The sequence below is a fragment of the Girardinichthys multiradiatus genome, chromosome 23 (genome assembly GCF_021462225.1).
Source record: "Girardinichthys multiradiatus isolate DD_20200921_A chromosome 23, DD_fGirMul_XY1, whole genome shotgun sequence".
Classification (NCBI taxonomy): domain Eukaryota; kingdom Metazoa; phylum Chordata; class Actinopteri; order Cyprinodontiformes; family Goodeidae; genus Girardinichthys; species Girardinichthys multiradiatus.
The window spans coordinates 36,936,884-36,961,778 of record NC_061815.1 but is presented as its reverse complement, the minus strand read 5'-3'; the positions used below and the strand labels follow the sequence as shown (position 1 = coordinate 36,961,778).

At 37.7% G+C, this 24,895-nt stretch overlaps 1 protein-coding gene and 1 long non-coding RNA gene across 6 annotated transcripts in view; both read right to left on the bottom strand.

Annotated features, from left to right (window-relative positions):
- Positions 1-24,895, bottom strand: part of diaph2 (diaphanous-related formin 2) — a 555,642-nt gene that overhangs the window by 496,955 nt on the left and 33,792 nt on the right. For all 5 annotated transcript variants that reach the window (XM_047353019.1, XM_047353022.1, XM_047353021.1 and 2 more), the window contains exons 5-6: positions 17,111-17,215; positions 6,967-6,987 (exon numbers count right to left, since the gene is read on the bottom strand). In XM_047353019.1, coding sequence (XP_047208975.1) covers positions 6,967-6,987; positions 17,111-17,215 — 126 coding nt within the window. The remainder of the gene's footprint in view (positions 1-6,966; positions 6,988-17,110; positions 17,216-24,895) is intronic.
- Positions 21,155-22,944, bottom strand: LOC124860051. Its single transcript, XR_007036266.1, has 3 exons — positions 22,132-22,944; positions 21,644-21,707; positions 21,155-21,354 (listed from the first exon to the last, which is right to left on the bottom strand). It is a non-coding gene; the product is annotated as an uncharacterized LOC124860051 (long non-coding RNA).

Here is a 24,895-nt window from a genome sequence, read left to right as displayed (position 1 = left end):
GATATGACTTTCTTTTTTGTACTGAACATAACTTACTGAAAATAAAATAGAAATGGGACACTGTTAGTCTTAGTGAGTTTTAATATTAGTCTGAAAAGCAAAATACTGCCACAGATTCTCAGTTCGAATTTATCCGAGCCATTTTAACAAATATGCTCTGAGGCATTCTACTGTAGCTCTGGCTATACGTTTCACTCTCAAGCATTTTACATCTGACGGGGTTTCTTCCAGTATTGCCCTGTTTTTAGCTCCATTCATCTAATTAACTCCGACCAGCTTCACTCTCCCTGCTAAAGAACAGATTCCCCTTAACATGATGCTGCCACCACCATGTTTCACTGCAGGGATGGGGCGTTCAGGTTATTAGTTTTCTGCCACACAGTCGATTGTAGGCCAAAGAAATTAAATGTTGGTCTTATCTGGCCAATTCTCAGATGACTGATAGAACAGTGCACCGTGAGATATGCAGCTTGGGGTATTGATTTTAACCTAACCCTGATTTAAGTTATCCAACAGCTTTGTCTGTGACCTGGTGAGTTCATTGGTTTTGATGATGTGGTTTGTTCACTGATAAGTTCTAACAAACCTTTATGGCTTCCATAACCAGCTGCACTTATACAGAGCCTAAACTACACATAGGTGGATGCAATTTACTAAGGGTAAAGTGGAGTTTACTTAAGGGTAGCAAAAAAAAAAACTGTGGCACATTTCTTGGGAAGCAAAATGAAAACCACTTTTCACTTAATTATCTGCAATTTGAAATGGTCTATCAAATAAAATCCCAATGAATACATTGAAGTTTGTGTTTCTAAATTAAAAAAAGTGAAAAGGTTTAAGGGGTATAAAAACTTTTACAAAAAATATAAGCATGTCATAAAGAAGTTGTATGAAATTATTATTTTTTATACGTTTCCTGGTAACTAAGTCCAATTATAAGTCTGCCAAATGGTTTTTAAATTAACCAGGATCATGTTTGAGGTGTGTAACTTGAACCACACCTGTACTTCATCGGTCGAGATACTCAAACAAAACAAACATGCCCACACACACCAAAGCACTTCAACTCTGCAAGAAAAATGCAATATGTCACTCAAAGCAATTATCCTGAAAAGGAAATGATTGCGGACATCCATCAGTCCTGAATATTTAACATTTTGTTTGCCTGAAGAGAACAGCACCAAGACTGACCGTCCTCTCTCTATGATGCTTTGCTTGTTATGAACAGCAATTCAGTTAAAGGCCAATATATTTTTTTGTAGGGCTTTGCTGAACTTTACCCTTGACCTTTAAAAATCACATTGTAACCGTCACGTCCATAAGCTCGAGTCAACGTTTGTTTCAGATGTAATGCAGATTCCTATAGGCACCACTGAGATACCAGATTCACAGGAAGAAATAGATGAGAAGTTGAACTAACTGTGACCTTGACTGCAGAAAGGCTACACAAGTTTATTTTTATAAAACAAAATTCTGGCAAAAAACAACATTAGGGACAAAACTAGATTTGAATAGAATTCCTAAGCTTTTATTCTCCAGAGAGAAGAAACAACTTTTAACAACCGTAGAAAACTGTGGCACGCATTTTAAAGTTGACATACAGTCAAATAGTTTGCCAAAGGTATTAATTATACACTTTTATAGTTCTGAAATCTTTAATTCAACTGCAGATTTGCTGTATTATAAGGAATCTGTGCCAGTTGGTAAAGCAAGAACTTGAGTCTTGGAGCATTTTTAAAAAATTGAGGCCGTGCTGTAGAGACCTGGACTCGTGCTTCAGAGCAGTGGGAGCTTCTGCTGCATTGTCATCTGCATTTAAATACAGCCATCTAAAAAAATCCTTTCAGTGAAGCAGATAGGAAATCAAAATTCCTAAAACTATTAAAGTATTAAAGTAAGTCAAGCAGTAAGTATTCAATACCCATACAGAAAAATTATGACCTGGTGTCCCCATTTACCCACATGATTGTCAGATAAATCCTCCCTCATATAACTCAAAGACAAATTTTTACGTCGGGAAGATGAACTTTAAAATAAGCTTCCAGCCAATCAAAGAACAATCTTATTCAGATAGTCCCATTCAAAGCATGTTTCCCGGATCTTTTATATTTATATTACAATGGTGAATGGTGAACACTAGCTTAGGGCATGATAGGCACACGCTATTGATTAATTTTTCATTGCCGTCCTTTTAAAGCATCAAGGACATGTGCCACATCAAATCTCCTCAACCCAAAGCACCCTGTTTAATAGCTCGCTTGAAACAAAAACTCTGCTCAAAGAATAAAATGGTGGAGGGAAGCCTGAGTTTTTTTAGATTTTCACTTCTTATTCACATCTAATATTTAGTGACAATGTTATCAGAGCTTTCTGTCTCACAACCTTGTGACTATGATTGTCCGCTTTTGCCCCATTTAGAAACTTTGCAAAAATCCATCCTAAACAAAATATACAAATAAAAGCAGGAGTGCCTATGAAGGTTATTTGTTTAATTGGAAATATATATTTTTAAAAAGTGTTGCGCATCCACGCTGCAATTCAACCAAATACAGTCAGATGAAATAAAGACACCCCAAAACTAATGAGCAGATATTGTCTGTTAACTCAATTATTCATCTGGGAATAAAAAAGTACTTTTAGAGAGAGTAATTTCCTAATTACTGACCCTAATTAATTATTTTTAATTTGTTTTTTAAAGTCAGTCACCAAAGATAAATTAGATTAAGTAGTACTTAACATTTGCTCCAGAATGTCTAAAAACCATCTGCTCCAAACTGGTCCTAGAACCATTTTGGAGTATCTGGGGCCCATCCTTGGTCCCCCGAGGGTTAAAGGGTTGATGTCAGACAGTAAAAAGTTGGGATAAAAGTCAAATAATGGTTTGAATGAAACCATTTTTTTGTAATTGAATGCAAATTAACTAACTTCAGTGCATTATATGAAAACCACATTCCAGATTTCTTCTTATTACACTACACACTTTCGAAAATTACCATATGTCATACAACTAAATGCAATTTAATAAACATACGGACTTATTTGACAGCTCAAAAAATGCTACTGATATTAGTCATAGACCTTCTTGAAATAAAATGCTATGAGTCAGGCTAAACTAAAGATCATTAATCGATCAATTCAAACCAATAGAAACAAATGCATTGAGAATACTGTTATCTCAGGGTTTTTTTAATTCAGATATCAGGACTTATTGTAGGGTTGCACTTTGGCACAACGGTTAACAATAATGTCCTGCAATAAGATGGTTCTGGGTATAAATCCTGGTTGGTGGCCTTTCTACATAGAGTTTGCATGTTTTTAAACAAAAGGGGTTTCTCCAGTTACTCCGTCTTCCTCCCACAGTCCAAAAAACATGCATTTTTGGTTGAATGTTCTTTTAATTGCTATTAGGTGCGACTGTTTGCATGATTGTTCCTTCAGCTTGTCTCTGCATTGACCGGTCCGGGGTGTACACCCGCTTCTCGACATTGGAACAAAAAATGAATGTTAGAATGGAACAGATACATCCTGGAGCAGTTCTATTTTAAATCTACAGTGTTAATAGAAAATGATATAATATTTTTTAAACTGTTGATGGTGTGCAAAGTGTGCACTCTTTATTTTACAGTTGTAAAAGCATGGCTCAGATAAATCCAAGTCACTGTCTCATCATATGTCTGCCACACTCCAGCCGCAGTTTGGCAAACATTTTGTGCGAACACACCTTTAAGGATAAATCCACACCCAGTATTACTCAGAAAACAGGAACCATGTCAGTAAAATTAGATCTGCTACACTGCAACCAGTATTGACATTTTCTCTCAAGTATAAGGCTTTTTAGACTCTTTGGTCAAATCTGCACACTGACAACAACATACAGAGAGCAGTTGTTTACACAACCATGTTTTACCATCACACAACCTGACATTTCAGAGCCGGCCAGCATCTAAGCAGCCATCTGTCCAGTCATACAGGTATTGATCATTTCCTGTGGCCTGGACATTTTCTGCAGCCGTTTCTTCAACAAATGGATCTCATGCCAAGTCTCCGCAGCCTTCTGAGCTGCAGAGTCTGTCAATGGACAAGACAAGATGGAAATCTACTCTCAGAAACAACGCAGCAGCAGACACTGACAGATAGCCCCTTGACTTGTGGCGTAAATCAGGCCAGTGCTTACAGACTGTGATGCTGTAAAACCGCTGTAGAGGTCAACAGGAAGCTGCAGAGATCCAGCGCAACTGATTTATCTCAGTCTGTCTGTGAGCCTGTAATTACCTGGGTGTGTTGCTTATATCTTCCTCATTTTTTGGCTGGAGTTTGAAAGAGAATATGAGACCTGTGCTGTAAAGCTGCGTGGGACGCTTCCACAATGGCCAGAGTGATGAAAGTCATTTCACATTGTTCTATTCCTACCTCATTCCTTACTAGCAGAGGAGAAAGTGCCAGAGAAATTTCATGGCTGAGACAGTTGAGCTGCACTTGTGTTTTCCCAATGGACCATCAGAACCAACACTTTCCTTCTAGCACATCTGAGAGCCCTCATCGCCACACGCTGACAACGTGAAAATGGGAATCCACCAGACAAGTGGGGGGACTCGACTAAATACTGTTTCTTCTATCCTCTCTTTCAATAGGGCTTTCACGAATGAGAGCTCATGGCTTTCAGTATACAGGGTCTGTCTATTTGCTCCTGCTGCTGGATTGTCACATAGGTTAAAAATCCCAGGTCAAACACTTTTGGAAGCTTTTGAAATGAAAGAAACTTATTGATAACCAGGACCTGTCATATCCTTTGAAATAGTCTGCAGAGATTCTGAAAGAAGGTCTTCACATCTTAGATGAGCGGTCATGATCGAAAATGAGGTAATTTTGTCCTTTTCTATTTACCGAACACGGTGTAGCCATTACTGCTGATTGAAACCCACTCTGTGGCCATCCACACAGGCCAAGGAGATAAACCTATTACTCCCATAGAAATAAACAAGCACAAAAAAAAACCCCCGAAGAAACTGTTTAAGACTGAAAAGTATAATCAATAAAAAAATGTCTCAAAGAGCCAGGTTTGTATGAGAGCGTGGAGAGAGCAGGGGCTGGGTCACATTGCGCTGCTTAACTTCGCCTGTGCTTCTCTCAGGCCTTAGTCTTCTTAATCCTTATGAAACCCTTGAAAGGCAATGAAAGAGGACTTTAAGCGACACTACTTAAAGCGGCAATTCCACACTTCACAAGACGTTACTATATGAGGGTTTTTATGGATTCTGTGTTTTTGACTGAAAATATTCTTTAAAACTTAAAGAATTTCTGAAGGGAATTATGACCCTACGATCCAACAGCCACTTTAAGGACCTAAATGTCCAAAACTCAACCAATTTCACTGGTTATCAAAATATATTAAGTCTCATACCATATCAATGTGAATACTTTCATGAATTCAATCTTTCTATTGAATTTTGAACAAATGAACTCTTAAAGGAAGAAGACCTTTTTTATTTTTAATCATATTTATTGGAAATAAACAAACATGGAAAATCTAACAGTCTACTACAGGGATAAGTTATTTCTAATATTAATGCACCAATACCCACCTATTAGTTATGGACTTACTATTGATAAAACGACACACTGCTCAACAATAAACATTTCAAACAATTACCCTAATCACAGTCCATCAGGGCGATTGGGCCAGAGTCATTGTTCAACAAACACTTTCTCCCAGTTTGGTTCTGTGGACCCCATTTGACTGGCGACTATACCTCCAGCCAGACTTCATCAACCAGGAACAATCAACCAATTAAAAGCATTATGTTAGAGCAACATCGGAGTTGTGCCGTCATATCCAGCAAACATGTTAAAAGGCGTTTAAAGTTAGCCAATCGGACAACGTTGTTCCTTTGTAATGCGAGAAAGCTGCACAGATGTGGGATTTTATCTAAAAGTTTTCCTTTTTCCACTACAATGCTGTCAGCTGAGAGTTATAGCTATTTAAAATATGTAAATATTTTACAGGATAAAAGCAGCTTCAATGATTTCTGAAATTTATGAACATTCATCATTAAACTACAATGAATAACCGCGGATTATTTCAAATAAATGGAATAAAGTGGTTAACATTCATGACTAGTCCTCTGCCACGGCAGGTGGCTTCATAAAAACACAACAACACTTGGAACGTCACGAAGAAAATGCCAGGAAAGACTAGAGCAATGTTTTAAGGAAGAAGCTGAATTTTGTGTAGATGAAGCTCGTTTTGCCTACATGCTAAAATCAAGCAGGACAGTGGAGTCTCTATGGAGATAATCAGGTAATAATGTGTGGGCTGGTTTACGCTACAGCTTTTTGCCAGTACACTGACCACAAATTACATTAATTTTGATGATGTACATGTTTCAACATAAAACAATGAGCTTCCTCCTTATCTCTGATAAACCAGCTGTTATGAAAACAAATTCAGAAATCTAAAAAAATAAACGTCTCCAATAAAGAAATCTAGTCTAGTACTGTAATGTTTGGTGGAAGAAAAAAAATCATGCTTGTTGTGGTTTGGTCTGAGTGTATTTTAGCTTTGCGTGCATCAAGTCCATTTTTCCTGTGTTATAAATTCTCAGTATGCACTGAGTTTTATATTAAAATGAATCATCTCAATTATTGCTCTAAACACTAGAAAAAATAAAGCAAACTTATGCATCTTTAAAAACAATAACTGGAGTTACAGGATTCAAAAGTTAAAAGCTGTTTCACAGCATTCTGTGAAGAGAAACCCTGCAGAAACCAACAAACCGTAATCCTCAGACTGCACAAATTAGTTTTTCTTTTAATCAGCACATCAACATGCATCTTTAAACACAAGTCACAGCTCAGAATATACTCCTTGATGGCAGTCAGTGTGTGTGTGTGTGGGGGGGTATAGAGGAATGAAGACAGATACAAAGAAGTAACAAGATTTAGAAGCCAAATAAATAATGGGCTACTTACCGGAACTTTGCTCCCAGTTATCTGCATGCAGCGATCGGCGGAGAAGGTTAATGTCCAAAAAGACACAAACAGCACAATTATTAGTAGGCCAGAGAATTATCCATTACACGTTGAGGCATTAGCGTATCTGTTGTAACACAAAAATCCTTCACACATTTACTGCACGCTCTATTACTAATATTTATAAAAACAAACAATATAACTCTCATAGCTATTGCTGCATACTGAAGATTATGTCTGTGTTTGGCAGCTGCCACCGTTGAATCTTCAATATAGAACTGAATAGATAATAATATAAATTCACGTAAACATCAAGACAAACAATTTCAGGTATTTTACAATCATTTGACACAGTAGAGAACAATTTCATACAAGAGAAGACGGAAAGGATAACTGTCTTTGACTGGTAGATGCAGATTTCATAGATTCTTACCTAAATATGAACACTAGCTACTGAGGGTACAGAATCTAAACAAGGTCCCTCTGGTCCAAAATCGATCTTTTGCCATTAACATTGGTCTTCAGATGTCACATTTGTGTGGCAGAAAAACCTTGAACCCATGCAGTCAGCACAATTCCCAAGCTTTAACCTTGTTATCTGTCAATAGTGGCAGGTAGCAGAAGCGATTTTCATTACTGCAACTGTGGGACTTGTTTCACAGTAGGAAGGTGTCGGTTAGCAGAGTAAATGTATTCTAATCTGAGGCTGAGCTCTTCTTGCTCTGGAACATGCTTCTAGGGAATTGCATTCTGATTGCAAGAAGTTATAGGACACACTGAGCCCCTTTCCCCTCCCTTCTCCACAGTTTTTATAGGACACAAAGAAAAAAAAACAACCTCACTTTCATTTTCTTTCATGGTTACTCTCAAACTGTCCAGGACTGCATCCAGTTATTGCAAGAGTTACCCTTTCCTTCACCCTACTAAAAGAGGCAGTCTAACACACTACTACAATTTCCCTACATTGTAGCAAATATTGCATGTCTTGAAAACGGTCCACAATACAAGAATGACAGCAGTATATTGTACAATTCAACTTTAAAACATATTTACTGCAGCATCACCAAACTAACAGACATGATCTTTAGTGTGCTTGGACAAAAGACAGGAAGGAGCTTGATGGTGAGAGGCACAGGTTAAAAAAAAAGTGTTTTAAAACAAACGCTATCTGAACGCCCCGTTACAATACCAGGTTGTTGTCATTTAAAAAACAGAAAAAGCAAGAAAGATCGTTTTAGAACTTTTTCCACATTTGATCTGACCTAGTTTCCAAACAACTCCACTCAAAAACCAACTAAAATCTTTAGGAAAAACAAACAATAAAACAAGTTGTTGCATTATTGTGCACACCCTTAAACTAATATATTTTCAAGGCATCTTGTTTTTATCTAAAACAGCACTTAGTCTTTTTGGGAAGGAATCTATCAACATGGTACATTATGCTCACATATTTGCTCCCTTTTCTTTTCAACAATGGTCGAACCTTGTCTGATTATGAGTGTACAGGTCCTTCTCAAAATATTAGCATATTGTGATAAAGTTCATTATTTTCCATAATGTCATGATGAAAATTTAACATTCATATATTTTAGATTCATTGCTCACTAATTGAAATATTTCAGGTCTTTTATTGTCTTAATACAGATTATTTTGGCATACAGCTCATGAAAACCCAAAATTCCTATCTCACAAAATTGGCATATCATTAAAAGGGTCTCTAAACGAGCTATGAACCTAATCATCTGAATCAACGAGTTAACTCTAAACACCTGCAAAAGATTCCTGAGGCCTTTAAAACTCCCAGCCTGGTTCATCACTCAAAACCCCAATCATGGGTAAGACTACCAACCTGACTGCTGTCCAGAAGGCCACTATTGACACCCTCAAGCAAGAGGGTAAGACACAGAAAGACATTTCTGAACGAATAGGCTGTTCCCAGAGTGCTGTATCAAGGCACCTCAGTGGGAAGTCTGTGGGAAGGAAAAAGTGTGGCAGAAAACGCTGCACAATGAGAAGAAGTGACCGGACCTTGAGGAAGATTGTGGAGAAGGGCCGATTCCAGACCTTAGGGGACCTGCGGAAGCAGTGGACTGAGTCTGGAGTAGAAACATCCAGAGCCACCGTGCACAGGCGTGTGCAGGAAATGGTCTACAGGTGCCACATTCCCTAGGTCAAGCCACTTTTGAACCAGAAACAGCGGCAGAAGCGCCTGACCTGGGCTACAGAGAAGCAGCACTGGACTGTTGCTCAGTGGTCCAAAGTACTTTTTTCGGATGAAAGCAAATTCTGCATGTCATTCGGAAATTAAGGTGCCAGAGTCTGGAGGAAGACTGGGGAGAAGGAAATGCCAAAATGCCAGAAGTCCAGTGTCAAGTACCCACAGTCAGTGATGGTCTGGGGTGCCGTGTCAGCTGCTGGTGTTGGTCCACTGTGTTTTATCAAGGGCAGGGTCAATGCAGCTAGCTATCAGGAGATTTTGGAGCATTTCATGCTTCCATCTGCTGAAAAGCTTTATAGAGATGAAGATTTCATTTTTCAGCATGACCTGGCACCTGCTCACAGTGCCAAAACCACTGGTAAATGGTTTACTGACCATGGTATCACTGTGCTCAATTGGCCTGCCAACTCTCCTGACCTGAACCCCATAGAGAATCTGTGGGATATTGTGAAGAGAACGTTGAGAGACTCAAGACCCAACACTCTGGATGAGCTAAAGGCTGCTATCGAAGCATCCTGGGCCTCCATAAGACCTCAGCAGTGCCACAGGCTGATTGCCTCCATGCCACGCCGCATTGAAGCAGTCATTTCTGCCAAAGGATTCCTGACCAAGTATTGAGTGCATAACTGTACATGATTATTTGAAGGTTGACGTTTTTTGTATTAAAAACACTTTTCTTTTATTGGTCGGATGAAATATGCTAATTTTGTGAGATAGGAATTTTGGGTTTTCATGAGCTGTATGCCAAAATCATCCATATTAAGACAATAAAAGACCTGAAATATTTCAGTTATTGTGCAATGAATCTAAAATATATGAATGTTAAATTTTCATCATTACATTATGGAAAATAATGGACTTTATCACAATATGCTAATATTTTGAGAAGGACCAGTATAGTCTGCGTACAACTCTCTTCAGATGACCAAACTGACTGTAAATTAGATTCAGGTCTGGGCTCTGCATAGGTCGTTCCAAAACGTCTGGTGAAGCTATTCTATTGCAGACTTTTGTTGAATATTTCTTCAGCTTTCTTAAACAAGCCTGAAGATTTTGTGCCGCCATTAACTGGTGTTTGGGCCCCAGTTCAACCTAAAGATAAACAGCCCCAAAGCATGATGTTGCCACCATCATGCTTCACTGTGAGTGCTGCATTTTATTTTATTTGGGTTTATGTGCAGTGTTGGCCAAGAAGTTTGACATTCGTTTCGTCAGACCATGGCATATTTTCTCACATTCTTTTTCGTCAAATGTGTCCATGCAACATTTAGCAAGGCTTGGATATTTTTCTATGCAAGACTAAAACATGTTGGCATCCTACCCCGTAGCACAGACGTATGAAGAATATGGGTGATTTCACTACACAGCAGGTACTCCTTCAATGTTGGCATTGGCCTATTGGCACCTTCCATGACCAGTTTTCTTCTCATCTTTTCAACAAATGTCCAGACATGTTGGAAGTCCAGTTCTTGGTAATAGTTTTTCCAATTGAGCAATTGACTTTCTACATTTTTATCTATGGTATAGGCTAATGCCTTAAAAATCATTTTGTACCCTTCAATGGTACTGAAGACTAACTTTTGACAAAGAGATTCCTCTGATGCTTTGGGAGCTTCAAGTCGACCATAGCTTATGTTGTAAGATGCAACTCAGAAAATGTCAGGAAAAAGATACCAAAACATCTGAGCACTATTTGGGTTTAATCAGGTTAATCAGAGGAGCTATAAATTATGGCTGGTGTTTACAGATTCCTATTTAATGCTTTTAAATGTGGTTGCCATTTCCTGAACACAGACACACTCAGTTATAAGAGTGGGGAAGCACCTATGCAGCCATAATATTGTAGTTTGTTGTTTTTCGTAACCCCAAAACCTTTTTTGTGTGTGTTTTCAAACAAGTGCTACATTTTATGGGTCATCAAAGATGGAAAAAAGTTCTGAAACACAAAAAATAAAAATAAAAATGGTATTTTAACAATTTCTACAAGATGCTGTACTTGTACAGTACCAAATGACCTGCATGTTTTCCCCTTGAAACGTCACTATGATGATCACTAATTGCATAAATGCTGCCAATTAATAATCATCAGTGGTCTGGATCTTCTCTGAAAACGTATGTGCCATTCAGAGAAGGAGGCTGAAAATTGATGGACACATTAGAAAAAAGATACGAAAAGAATGCAATAATGAGCAATCCCCCCCTTACAAGACCTTACATCACATCCTTGCAACATGATACAATCCATGTTCATAATTTAACACATGACTCTTAAAGTATGTATTAATTGCATTAGTAAAATTTGATAAATTTGCATTTGTGATTCAATTTGCACACACATGTAAAGAAAAGAATGCAAAACCGTCTGAAAAGAGGAAGGCAGCAGTTCATGCAAAGCTAATGGTGAAAGACATGTAAACATGACTCCTACAGAACCAGAGTTGGATTACATGGTACCAGCTGATAAATAAATGTGCTAGGTGCTTGCAGAAGGTTTTTGTAAAAAGATATTCTATTTGTATTGGAGGTAATTTGCCAGACCCCTGCTGGGGAAACCCTTGTAGAACACGAGTGTGTTCTCAATGTTTCATGGCTTTAGACTAAATCCTTTAAACTTTCTTCAAAATATATTTTGCAAGAGTAAAAATTGTGTTTACTATTGCAAGCAAGCAAAGTTTAAAAGCAAATGTGATGCGTCAGTATGCATAAATGATGGATAGAGATACACCAGTCATCTAAAACATTATGACCATCTGCCAGATATTGAGCAGGTTTCCTTTTGCCTCAAACACAACAAATAAACCGAGGAGGCATTGAGCAGCATAATTATTGGCACCAGCCCCTCAGTTTTGATCCTGTAAACTGTAAGTCTTACAGATGCTTCACCGAGTTGAGATTTGGATAATTTGGAGGCCAAATCTAAGCCTCAACCTTGCTATTTTGTTGCTAAAATTATTTGTGAACAATTTTTGCAGCAGAAGGGTACATTACCCTGTTTTCACAAAGCACTGTTATGGCCCAGCAATAGTATTCAGCTTAATAGTTAATTGCAACATCTAAATCAAAAGCATTAACCAAGGTTTTCCCCAAAAAAACATTGCTCAAAGCATCTCACTGCTGGCTGGCTGGCCTTCTGTCCATTATGCATTCTAGTGCCATGTGTCCCTCAGGTAAGCAAAACAAAGACTTGACCTTAAATCTGATACAAGTACCTGATTCAGGATGCCCACTACCGCCGCTCTATGGACCTGTCTCAAGTTACTGTAACTATTCTGCTTGATTTTGCAGGTGGATAAAGGTCTGCATGTCCACCATTTGTAGTCTTTCCAATAAAAAGTTTGTTTGGTCCATTTCATCTGGGGGCTAATTTTAAAACTGGCCTTTGTTTATTTCATCTGTGGACATTTCAAGTTGGGGCATTTATTTTTTCATTTATCGTGAAAAATTGCTTATCGTGATAGCAATAAATTCTAGTTAATGATGTTTGAAAACTGCAAAAACTGGCTATATTGTTGGGATGGTGCGCTCCAGGAGAGCATCCATAGATATCAGTACATTTGAAAATATGATTAAATGCCGTTACTGTGTGCAGTTTAGTGATGAAAATCACACTTCTTTTTGTAGCTGGAGTCCTGAAGAAGCCTATTTCAAAATAGCTGTATTTTTCAAGAGTAGCATTTGTGTTTGTGGTGCCATGATTGCTGTTGCATGCAGTCACAGTTACCTAAATAAAGACTGAAAAGAAGTATTAATTAGTTCTTTATCATCACTTTAATTGTTATCAAAACAGTAACAAAATATTGTGATAAAATTTTAAGTCTATACCACCCACCCTTAACTTCAAGTGGTTACTGGTTCACCAGTTTCCCTTCATTAGACCGCTTTTGTTGGAACCGAACTACTGGTAACCTGGCACACTCCACAGAAGCTGCAGCTATGGAGATCCTTATAACTCAGCCATCTAGCCATGGTAATTTATCCTATGTGAAAAGTTGCAGAAATTGTAACATTTGCCTTTTTTTCTGATTTATATACAAGCCAACAACAAACCGTCAATGAAACATCATCTTTCAGTGGTCATAATGTTTTGGCTGATCGGTGTATGTGAAAGCTGTAGTGTGTGACTGAAACCTAAAGAATCCCAAGCCACTGCATGTAAAAGGTACTGGTTTTTGGAGCGACCAACATCTACTCAGTACTACAGCATATGTGGTTTTCCACCAATCGTATTGGTAAAACTCTGCTGCAATAAATATCACTGTCAAAAAATATTACTCCCTTACCAAACCTCTTAAAGTATGCCTATTATAACAAAAAAGGAATTAATGAAACAAAGAAAACTTTCAAAAAAGCCAACAATAAAGTAAACGGTTCAGAAATAGACAGTGGAGACATCACAGCCAAACAGTGAAAGCCCCAAAATGTTTAAAAGCCAAACCACATATTTAGTCTTTGTGTACCATTTCATATTTAGCCCACAATGCAATAAATTACAGGCTGGGATGTTTGAGTTTCTTTGTGAAATAGTTTGTTTTTCTTTAAAGCTTTCAAAGTGTATTTATATACTTTAACAATATAATAAGTGATTCTTATCAGTAAAGTATTTTCTAAGCCAAATGATGGTGGTTTAATTATGGTTTAAGAATTAGATAAAAGATGTAGATTTGCTTACAGCTCAACACAACCTGAACATTTTAACATCAACATTTTTGAATAAACAGTTGCAGTAATCTGTTACAAACTGTCACAAGACGCTAATTATTGCTGTAAGCTGTCACAATTGCTGTAAATCTTTCAAAGTGCTACGAACTGTTTCAAATTGTTTTTGGAATAACCCTCAGTCTGCTTTTGGGCAGTACAATAAAACATCCATCCCAACCAAAAACCATTTGAAAATCTCACCTAAACAATCAAACTTCGGTGACATCAGTATGTCACACAGTGTTGGGGGATCCTACAGCTGTCCTGTATTGTAACTGTAACTGCACATTTGCATGAGTCTGCATGAACAGCTACTTCATCCCTGACACTGAGCCACCCCCCCCCCCTTTCCTCCATCAGCCCTATTAAATGTGATAGCAGGGTGCAGACAGACATCACATTTTGTCCTCTGTCCTTTCACTATACAGATTATGTTAATCATTTGAATAAAATATCTCTGCTCACAAAGCATAATGGGCCCTGTGAGGAATTCAATCATCTCGGATAATCTTCATGATCAATAATGCCAGTTAATTACCATAACAATGAGCAAGGTAATAAATGATTATGTCAAGGCAGAGCTACCAGGTTCGGGAAACAATGAAGAGAGAAATCATTTCTTCTCTTCCGAAGTGCTGTGAGAATCACCTCAGCAAAGTTCTCCAAAATCTCTAAGAAGTAGTTTCAATACACACCCATGGATTGCTGCCAAAATTTAGATTGTCCAGAGTGATTAAATGTCATCTGTCTCAAAAACTGATAAGCTGTCAAATGTAAAAAGGTATTAACATGGTAATTTATGCTGTTACTAAACTAAAACATTAAGAAACTGCTGGTAAACAGTGAAGCAACATTGTTAGACTTCTCTCATGTCCTATCAATGTACCAATTTATAGAAGCAGTGATGTGTAAAAGGTGGCAATGGGTAAATGGCAGAAAAACGTTTAAGAGACTAAGTTGTTCCCCTAAGAGTTTAACTGGGATCCTTTCCTTCATCGCCATCACTGCAAGGTCCTTTTAGAACCATTCTTAAAATCAAATATTTTGGACTAATATTTATTTTGGGCTAACAAGAACTACTTAAAGTCAAAAATGCAAGGGATGGAACCAGATAAAAATGAGACCTAATCATTAAATGACAGTTTTAATAGTGCTCATTTATGCATTGACTAACAGCAAAGAAAGTTAAGGAGCATGCCTGTGACTGCTGCAGTGCGGGCTTAGGGCATCTCCAAAGTGGTCCGTGTATGAGCCAAGGCCCGACCTCAGTCAGCTTTCTGTCACAAAGCAGTTTAGAAAGCATGACACCTGCATGTTTATTTGCTGCCAGACTCCTGGAATGCATTGCATGCTTGAAAGGGGTTTATGTTATCGTTTTGGTGCCAGCAACATGAGTTGCATCACGTTCTTTTAACAAGACTATTTAGGGGTTTTAGAAATGCAAAGGACACAGACGTCTGTTTTCTGTTCTTGCCAGATACAACCGTGTGGTGATTTGAGCAGCAGAAATCCTGGGTGCCCAACAAGGTCTGCCTTGTTGCCTTGTGGGCTCCAAATGCACCAAATGTTCTCAGTGGGCGACAGATTGCAATTTTCTGTTGAGAAATATTATTCTTCAACTGTTACCCTTGAGTGTTTAAGAGCAATAAATCCTTTCAGAAGACTCTCTAAAATGCACTAAACTGACATGTCTTTATACAAGCCTTTTTATAAAGAGCAGTACTTGATAACTTGACTCTTTACAGCTTATTGTGTAGAATAATTTATAATCATCTCATTCTGAGTTTATTCTACTACAAGTTTTGCTGCAGCTGTTTAAAGGCTACACACCACCATCGATGGACAAAAGAAAACCATAAGACTGGACAAACAAAGACCCTCCACCAGGCACCGAGTAAGCGGCTCCAAATTACAGGCGGATCTCAATTCATTTGAATATTATCAAAAAGTATTTTAGCAATTTATATATATAAAAAAAAATTCATGAATAAATAAAAAATAAAAATCGCTCCTTATATGCATTGGTTACACACAAGGTAAAATATATTACAAGTTTTATCTTTTAATTGTGATGATTTGAAAAAAACATTTTAACAGAAGATTAAGTTACATAATACCAAACAAAAGGATATTTAATTCGTAAAGGTCAGCCTACAGAAAAGTATTCTTATATACTGTAGAGTTTATGCAATCAGTACTAGGCCAGGGTTCTTTTTGCATGATTAACTGCATCAATGCTGCGTGGCACTGAGGTGATCAGCTTGTAGCTTTGTGGAGTTGTTAAAGAAGCCCAGATTGCTTTAAGAGCAGCCTACAACCCTTTTACATTGTTGACTTTGGTGTTTCTCGTCAAAGCTCAGATTTTTAGATTGGCCAGCATACTCTCCTGACCTAAACCCCACAAAGACCATGATCACGATCATTTAAATCAGATGCTGGTCCTTTTGGCATTGTTTGCAGGTACCAAATCCTGCTAGAAAATGAAAGCATCTTCATAGCTTGTCAGTGTGTCGCTGTGTTTTGTTAAGTCTAAAGTCAGTCAACTTTGCTCAATAATATTATATAAGCTGCAGCAATCCCTGTTGCTTCTGGACATTTTTTTTCCACATGTTTCACTCAATTTTACCCAAAAATGCTTGGGCCCAGCACTCTGTGAGCACCCAGCTTCTTTTGCAATTAGTTTTTGTGTTCCATTCATCCTCTGGTTGGAGTAAATGACTGTCTGCCTTTTTCATGATGATTCTGAAGGTCATAGCATTACATTTCTGTGTTAAAAATCATTTTTTATAATTCATATTATAATTTTCTGAGAAACTAGATTTGGGGGTTTTATAAGCTATAATGGTTATTCAAGAATAATAAAAAATAAAATAAAAACTTGAAATATATCATTCTCTGTGTAATGAATGCATATGAGTTTCACCTTTTTAATAGAAAAACTGAAATTAATTACGTCTTTCAATCATATTCTAATCTTTTGAGATATCCCTGTGGACCCCAGGAGAAAACAAGAAAAATCAAAGACAAACAAGTTGATCAAAACTGCAATCAAAGAGGTGGGTCTCAAGCATGAAGAGTGAGGAAAAGTGGTGGAAGAGTGAGTGTGCAAAAAGGGATGACAAAGCAAGGCATTAGGCAGAGCATCAGGTTATTGGATCTACTAATTTCAAATATACAACATAATCCTCCTGATAATGTGAAAATACTTAGATTTACTGTGTTACTTACAGATTTGGCAGTGGCTGAGATGTACTGGACCACCATCTCACGCTTGGTGCTCAAGTCCTTTCCACGCAGAGGGGCTTTACGTTCCTCATTGAGGTTCATGTCCTCCTAAAAACAGAACAGAGAAGTGAAACTGACTAAACACCAACGAAAAAAAATTATCTCTAGATTGTAGCATTTGCTGGACATATATATATATTTTTTTTATTGTTGCACAACATGCAATTGCCCAGGCCAAGAAATGATGTGCAACTGCAGTAAATCCCCAATAAACAAACATAACCCCCAAAAATATAAAAATTCCTGCATTTCAAAACCTCAAATCTTGAACTAGATCATTTACAGTATAATAGGTTCATCAGAAAGAAGATGCATTTCAGGCCCAGAAACAATTATCTTTCCATTTCCACTATTACCCTTTTATATCAGATCCTAACCATGTTTCTTTGTTAAAGTCGCAGGCTGCAGCTGCAGAGTATAATGGCAGGAATAATTAGTCCTTGAAATAAAAGCAGCAAAGGCAGCAGCAATAAAAAAAACTGCACCAAACTCTGAACAGAAGAACAAAATCAAACAGCACGGCTTCTATTGAGGCCATGCAATCACAGCTGATAGGCTGGATAGGCAGTATCTGCGTGTTATTGGGAGTATTATCTTCATGCTACTTTAATTCGGCATCACAAAGAGTTCTTTCATGTGAGAGACATCAGGGGATAGAGTGAAGGCCGGACAGAGCACTAAAAGCAAGGGAATGACATGATGATTAGAATGGAGGAGGATGTTTATCAGAAGCACTCTCTCACACCGAGATGGCTAGAATGAACAGAGAGGAGAAAAACATCCTCCTGGAGTTTTGCACAAAGATGTGGAGGCATGCTGCCCTCTAGTGGACAGATAGAAAACAAAAACTAACTATTGCAGCTCTGATTTCACACCAATTTCTCTAAATCTGAGCTTAAATCCAATTCACTTTGTAAATTAGGTGCATCACCACATAAAAGCACTCTATTATATTTAGGTTTGATTATCTTACTACAAATAATCAGATTGAAGCTGTTCAGCCTCATTTGTCTGTGAGGCATGGGCAGGAATCCCAACCAGGGGCAGTGTGACCTAAATTCCTTTAACTACATTTCCTCCAGTAAATACCCTCTGAGCTAAAAAGAAAACCATTAACATCTCTTGTGGAACTGGAAGGGGGAGATGCAGCTGAAACTTTTTCATCACCCAGGGAAACCAGCAGGTTTTTTAATTAATCTTTGAACCCTGCTAATTTATCTGCTTAATTGGCATTCAATAAAGGAGACAAAATGTGGTGGGGTGAGTACATAGCAGGCACACAGAGGGGGGCCCGGGTTGCATGAGTAGTGAGCCTGCGGGACGTTTGTCAAGGGGCAAAGTGGAGGAATGAGCCCTCCACGTTCAGCCTGCAAAATGATTAATGCTCTTTTATTAATTATACCCTCACAGGCAACATAAAAAGAGTCTCAATATATCATGACTATTCTGCTGGTGTAACTGAAATGTCGCGATTTGAGCTTCTAGCTACGCCAGTAGACTAGACATGTGCTCCAGCTTGCTATCTTACGCTAGTCTGACAAACTTTGGTAAGAATTTATTAATACTAATCAGGGCGCAATCGCTGTGCTCGTACTAAAAATAATTATCCTGCAGTATTTGGGAAATCATCCTTTGAACAGTACTGTGACAAAGTATTTTCTTTCCCCTTAAAGTTTTTTTTACCTTTTTTGTCACACCTAAAAGTTTCAGATCATAAAACAAATTTAAACACCAAAAATAACCTGAGGAAATACAAAAGGCAGTTTTCAAAATATGATTTCTTTTTTTTAAAGTAGAATAGCTATGCAAACTGTTACTGACAGAGCTGTTAAATGAAAAAAAAATAATAAGAAAAATCACTTAAATAGAACCTGGCCAACAACATGAAGTAAGCAACACATAATACCCTGATCTAAAGACATTCATGAGAAAGAAAGTAATTTATATTTATCAGTCTGGAAAAGGTTATAAAGCCATTTTAAGCCCTTTGGACTTATGTGAACAATGGTGAGAAACATTATCCACAAATATAGAGAGCATGTAACAGTAGTGAGCCTTCACAGGAAAGTCTAGCAAAATTACTCTTAAAGTGCATCAGCAACTCAACCAAGAGGTCACAAAAGAACCCAGAACAAAACCTAAAGCACTGCAAGTGCTTTAGGTTTTGGCTCAGTTTAGGTGAGTGTTCATGATTCAACTACAAAGACTGGGCAAAGTGGCAGCAATGGGAGAGTCCAAAGGGGAAAACCACTGCTGATCAAATAGAACACAACAGCCCATCTTTCTAGGTTACACCTGGTGGAAAATAATTTCAGAAAAAGAAATTCAAACATGGTGGTGGTGTGATGGTCTGGGGTTGCTTTGCTGCTTCACTACCTCCCATAATTAATACATGAATTCTACTCTCTACCAGAAAATCCTTAATGAGGAGCTAAACCCCAAATCAACTTTTTTCTTGCAGATATACTGTATAAATTGGGCCTTACGGGTGCAATCTGCATGTTACTGTGCTATTTTTTACTTGTTTAATTCTGGAATATTTGTCCTAAAACTGTCTTAGTGCTGCCCTCTTTGGGTTGAACGGTGGTTACTGCAGCTGAATTTTCTTGTTGGTTCAAACAATACAGCTTGGTACATGCTTACTTCACAGCTCCCTCGTTTGGGTAAAACCAGCGCAGAGAGTTATGACACTCTGCGAACTCGCCGATAGGCGGTCCCGTGGTTCATGTAGCTCTCATTCAGTGTTGCCAGGTGTACGATAATTATCGTATTTGTACGATAATTTTACTCTCTGTACAATCAATATTCCTAAAATAGGCCAAATGTACGATAATTTGACCATTCCGTGAACGTGTGGTTGTAATCAGTCGTCGTCAGCCTATCGCCAAAGTCTGTCGGAGTTTTTTTGTGAACCTTGAAGGCATCTGTGTCCGGATTCGGAAACAAATGCTGGAAATTCCAGCCAATCGTGCTTTTCTAAATGTGATCTACGTGTGACGTGATGCGTTGGAATCAGAACAACGGCCATGATTGGCTGAATAGTCCACTGCACCCGCCCACGATTGAGGAAAATAAAAAAGAAAAGAAGAAGAAGCAGAGCCCGGCACTCTAGGGCTGCAGATGTTGATAAATCCTTTCCGTACTGACGCCACAAAGCTGCGAGTGCTTGTTTGACGCTATTCAACACATCAACATACTTGTTATTTTGGTTATGACGAGTGTACGATAATTTCCCTCAAAATACGATAATTCTATGTCTCTAGTACAATAATCCTACATTTCTCACCTGGTAACACTGCTCTCAATAGTTCCAAACATCTCAGCAGTGTCAGTCAGTTTGAACGGCTTCAGGCGCAACATAACGCAAAAAGCGCCTTTTTTCACTCTTTCCTGCGACTTTCGGTAATTATTCAATAATGATGAACTGATTACTGGTTACCAAATCATAATTTGAAAATCCTAACAGAAGTAACTATCTAATATAAATGCTGTTTCTGATCTCCTCCACATGCTAGCATGGGAATGCTATAACTGTATTCTGTGCCAGCAGCTAAGAGCTCTGATCAAACTTACCTTCAGATCTACATCCTAATACTACGTGGAAAGATCTGTTGCCTAAGTATTTAAAAATAACATATCCAAATATTGCAGATGGAAAATGAGCAGAATTACATTTTTCAATTATTTAATTTAAAAATTAAATAATTTTTTAATGAATGAGGAAAATAAGTAGCTGTATGAAAATATGACTGAAGACCTGGGATGACTTCTTAATTTTTGAAGAAGACAATTATTCTACTTTTTGCTGCCATGTGAACTGAGTACTTGTATCTATAACAGAGCTGATTGTGACTGTAGTCTGACAACTGTTGTAAAATTGTAATTAATTGACTAAAATGTTCATTTAATTGAAACTGTAGTTAAAATCAAAGTAGATGACAAAACAACTGTGAATTGTGCAAAAATAAATGACCAAACAATTTACTGTAAGATATGTAAAATGCAAAACTAGCTTTAATAAAGAAGTACTTGCACTACCATTTATACAGTTTATTAATTACATCTGCACCAATAAACTGTATCTGATCAAATCTAGACAAGGTAGAAATGTGCCCAAGTCCGAATGAGGGTTCATCCTCCTTGGCAGCAGCTCCCTTTGAAGTCAGTCACCACATCTGCTGACTTCCCTGAAAACAATACAGGAACAGTTTAGAGGACTCAGAATCAATCAATATCATAGCTGGAAGGTCATACTGAATAATAATAATTCTTAATTTCTTGTTCTGTCTTGAGATAGATTCTAATATCTACTTCAACGTCAACCATGACTAGCAAATGCAAAACTAATAACATAAAACACATGTTAAGTAACAGTCCTGCTGTAAATACCAACTTTGTGAAGGTCTTAAAATCATTTTGTTCAAACATCTTGATTCAGCTCTTATTTTTAAGGACAGAAAAATGAGATCTTGTTACCTTTGTGGTGCTTCGTATGCAACAAGGTTCAGCAGTTCACTTAAGCCATTCTCATGTGGTTTACCTGGAAAAGAATAATAAAAAATTACTCATCTTCACAATCACGTTTAATGATAATGTCCCCATTTATGTGGCCGTTGTTGACAAACACTCTATAACTTTAACTAAATAAAACATGCCTATATCACAGTATTTTTCAAGATGTGCTAGTTCAGTAGCTGGAATTACAATAAAAATTAGAAAATTATCAACGTCAAGAATGTAAGCTGTAATGGACATTTTAAAATTCTGAATCAGACACAATGAAATAGACCCGTCTAAACCCGCCATGCTCGCAATGAGCTAGCTGCAGTTAAAATACAACAAGCGAGTTAACATGCTTAATTAACTAAACCTGGCGATATAAAATAGAATTGCTAAACTGCAATAAAGAACAGTCAACTGAAGTCTCACAATATCAATATAATGTTGTATTTTCATCAACTTACCGTAAAAAATCCTTCCGAAACACCGAGAATGAACTATGTTCAATGCTGGAGCTGCTGGTGTTTGGAACTATTAGCAGCTCCATGAACCACGTGACTTCCACATTCCATTCTTTCTAGAGAAGTCAATGGGAGCGTCGTAACTCTCTCTTTCTATGGCGCTGGGTAAAACCATCTCACACAGACACGCCCCAGAGGCGAGCCAGGAGTTGGAACAGCTCCTCTACTGCTGCGGCAGCGCTGGCTTCGGACATCGCTGAGTCAGCGGCTCGAACTTAAAGGGCTCAGGCCCGCTGGGCTCAGTAAAGCCTCTCCTAACCTCTGATGATGAGAGGGGTGCTGCCACTTTCCTTTGTCCTCCTGACCACAACCCTCTTAATCCTCTCCACTCATCCCCACACTTGGAACTGCCCACTTTGGTGGCATTTTTCAAAATTTGTCAAGGGGCAGTTATTCGTTAACATGGAGTTTAGTTCCACTTTAAGAAGAATGTGCGGCCATTATTTTGTGACTTTAAACTTAATCCCAATGTAGCAAGACAATGGTCTACAGCAACGCACTCCTACAGCAAGTCCACCTCTGAATGACCCAATAAAAAAGGTGGTGGGTTGGAAGTGGCCTACTCAAAGTCCAGAGTTAAATCTGATTGGGTTGCAATCTTAAACAGGCAATTCATGCTCTGAAACTCTCCAATTAAATAAAAGATTTCTGCTAAGAAGCAAGGGCCAATATCTTTTTACAGCAATGTAAATTGCGGTTATTTTTTCACAATCCAGGTTGGTGGCTTTGATATTTACCTGGGTTATCTTTGTCTGATATGACAATGGCTTCGATGATCTGAAACCTTTAAGTTTGACACAGAAAGCACATAAAAGAAATCTGTAAGGGACAAATACTTATTGACAGCACTGTATATAGTGCTTTCTATACATTAAGTGTTGGTGAATAGCTAAAGAAATGTTTAACTTATAAGAACAAAGCTAAATCTTAAAGAAATCAAAGTTTCTGACAGTACAAAATTCTGGACTCCTTAATCACTAAAACCTAAGTAAGCAGGTGTTTCCCCTCACTAAACCGTATTCCCCAACCAAGCAATAAGTCAAGATGGCTGCACTCTAGGCATGGCAGTTCCTCACCGGGGACGAGGCCAAGCAGCTGTCTGATTATGTGGAGCAATCATTGACTGCAGCAGATTAGCAAGGCATTTCAACCTATTTAATATGTGTTAAAAAGTGTAGACCAGTTGAGTTATCTTGGTGTATTAATTATCTGATCGTTAAGGTAAAATTACATGCAGTAAGCCTTCATATATGGGCTGTCTGTAATTTTTCATGAAAGGACCTGAAGGTAAAAAGGAGAAAATGGCAGCATTCAAGTGAATTTTTATTTAAAGCACTTACCGACAGCAAGTCAAAAGGTGTGTTTCATTTATTAACCACGGACATATGTGGACAGTGGGCTTTTGGATTCAGTTAAGTTTATGAGGCACTGAATCACAACAAATATCTTCCCTTAAGGCATTTCACTAAAAAGAAACATCCAGTTTTTATACAAAAATACACAGACAACTTAATTGAATCATATAGAAAGAATCAGACCCAATTACATACATTACAATTTTTCCCCATCAATGGCCAATAATCAGTTTACGTTTACTTGTCCATCTTAATAACCACACCTGTTTCTCTAAAAATTAATTCTGTTTTAATGACTTTTAATTGCAACAAAGCAAAATAAATCTGCGATCACATTCTCTGGCTGTTACGCTAGTGTCATTACAAAGATCCCTCTGGTTTCTTCAAAATAAAACCAATTCCTGTTTGACTCACTAGGATATTCAACATGAACCGGTGTCAACTATTTTTACACGTCGTCTTTGAACATAAATGCATACCAGTATGTTTTATGTGGTAACTATTATTTCTTATTAACTTTCAAATAATATTTATTACATGATAAATTCAAACTTGTAAAAAAAGCTGAACATGCTAAGTGTTTGTGTGAAATTACGCTTCGGGATAAGCATTTGAACTCAGAAACTCCAACAATTCTGTATTTTGGCCACACTAGATCACGTGCATCCAGTGTGAGAAAGTATATTTCAGTCATTAATTACTTGACTTGGACTTGGTGTAAATATATCTGCATAGAACTTCTGAATAAAATCAAATACATTTGGCAAAATCCTTTGGTTTATACCTTGTTGGGGGGTTTGAATTGGAGTGAAGAACAATTACCCTACACCATCAAATGCACCCATGGCTTGAAAACCATATGAACAGTCAACCCTAGAGACAAATGTGGATCTGAGAAAAGTAAGTAGTAAAAAAAATGTTTTGCTTCAACTGTGACAAATCAATTATTTTGTCCACTATCCTCAAGTTTGGTCCAGGAGAGCATAAGGGCATATGCTGCAATTCTCCTGTGGGCTGGTTTTAATGTCTTGGTGCAGAGTGGAAGTGCTGAGGGATCACAAAGGAACTTATTACCAGGAGTGTTCTTCCTAACAATGACACACATAAAACACACATAAAACTTGAAACAAGCCACAGCAGCACTACAGTCTTACATTGTTACTTCTAGTAGTGCCGTGTTTCCACAAGCTCCTCAATATGTTTTCCCAAATATTTGAAATTAACGTGTCTTGGAAAAGTATTTACACCCCATGAACTTTTATTTTTAAGTGTTCTCACATTCCAACGACAAACTTAAATGTATTGTTTTGATGATTTTATGTGATAGACCAAATCAAAGTAAGATAATTGTG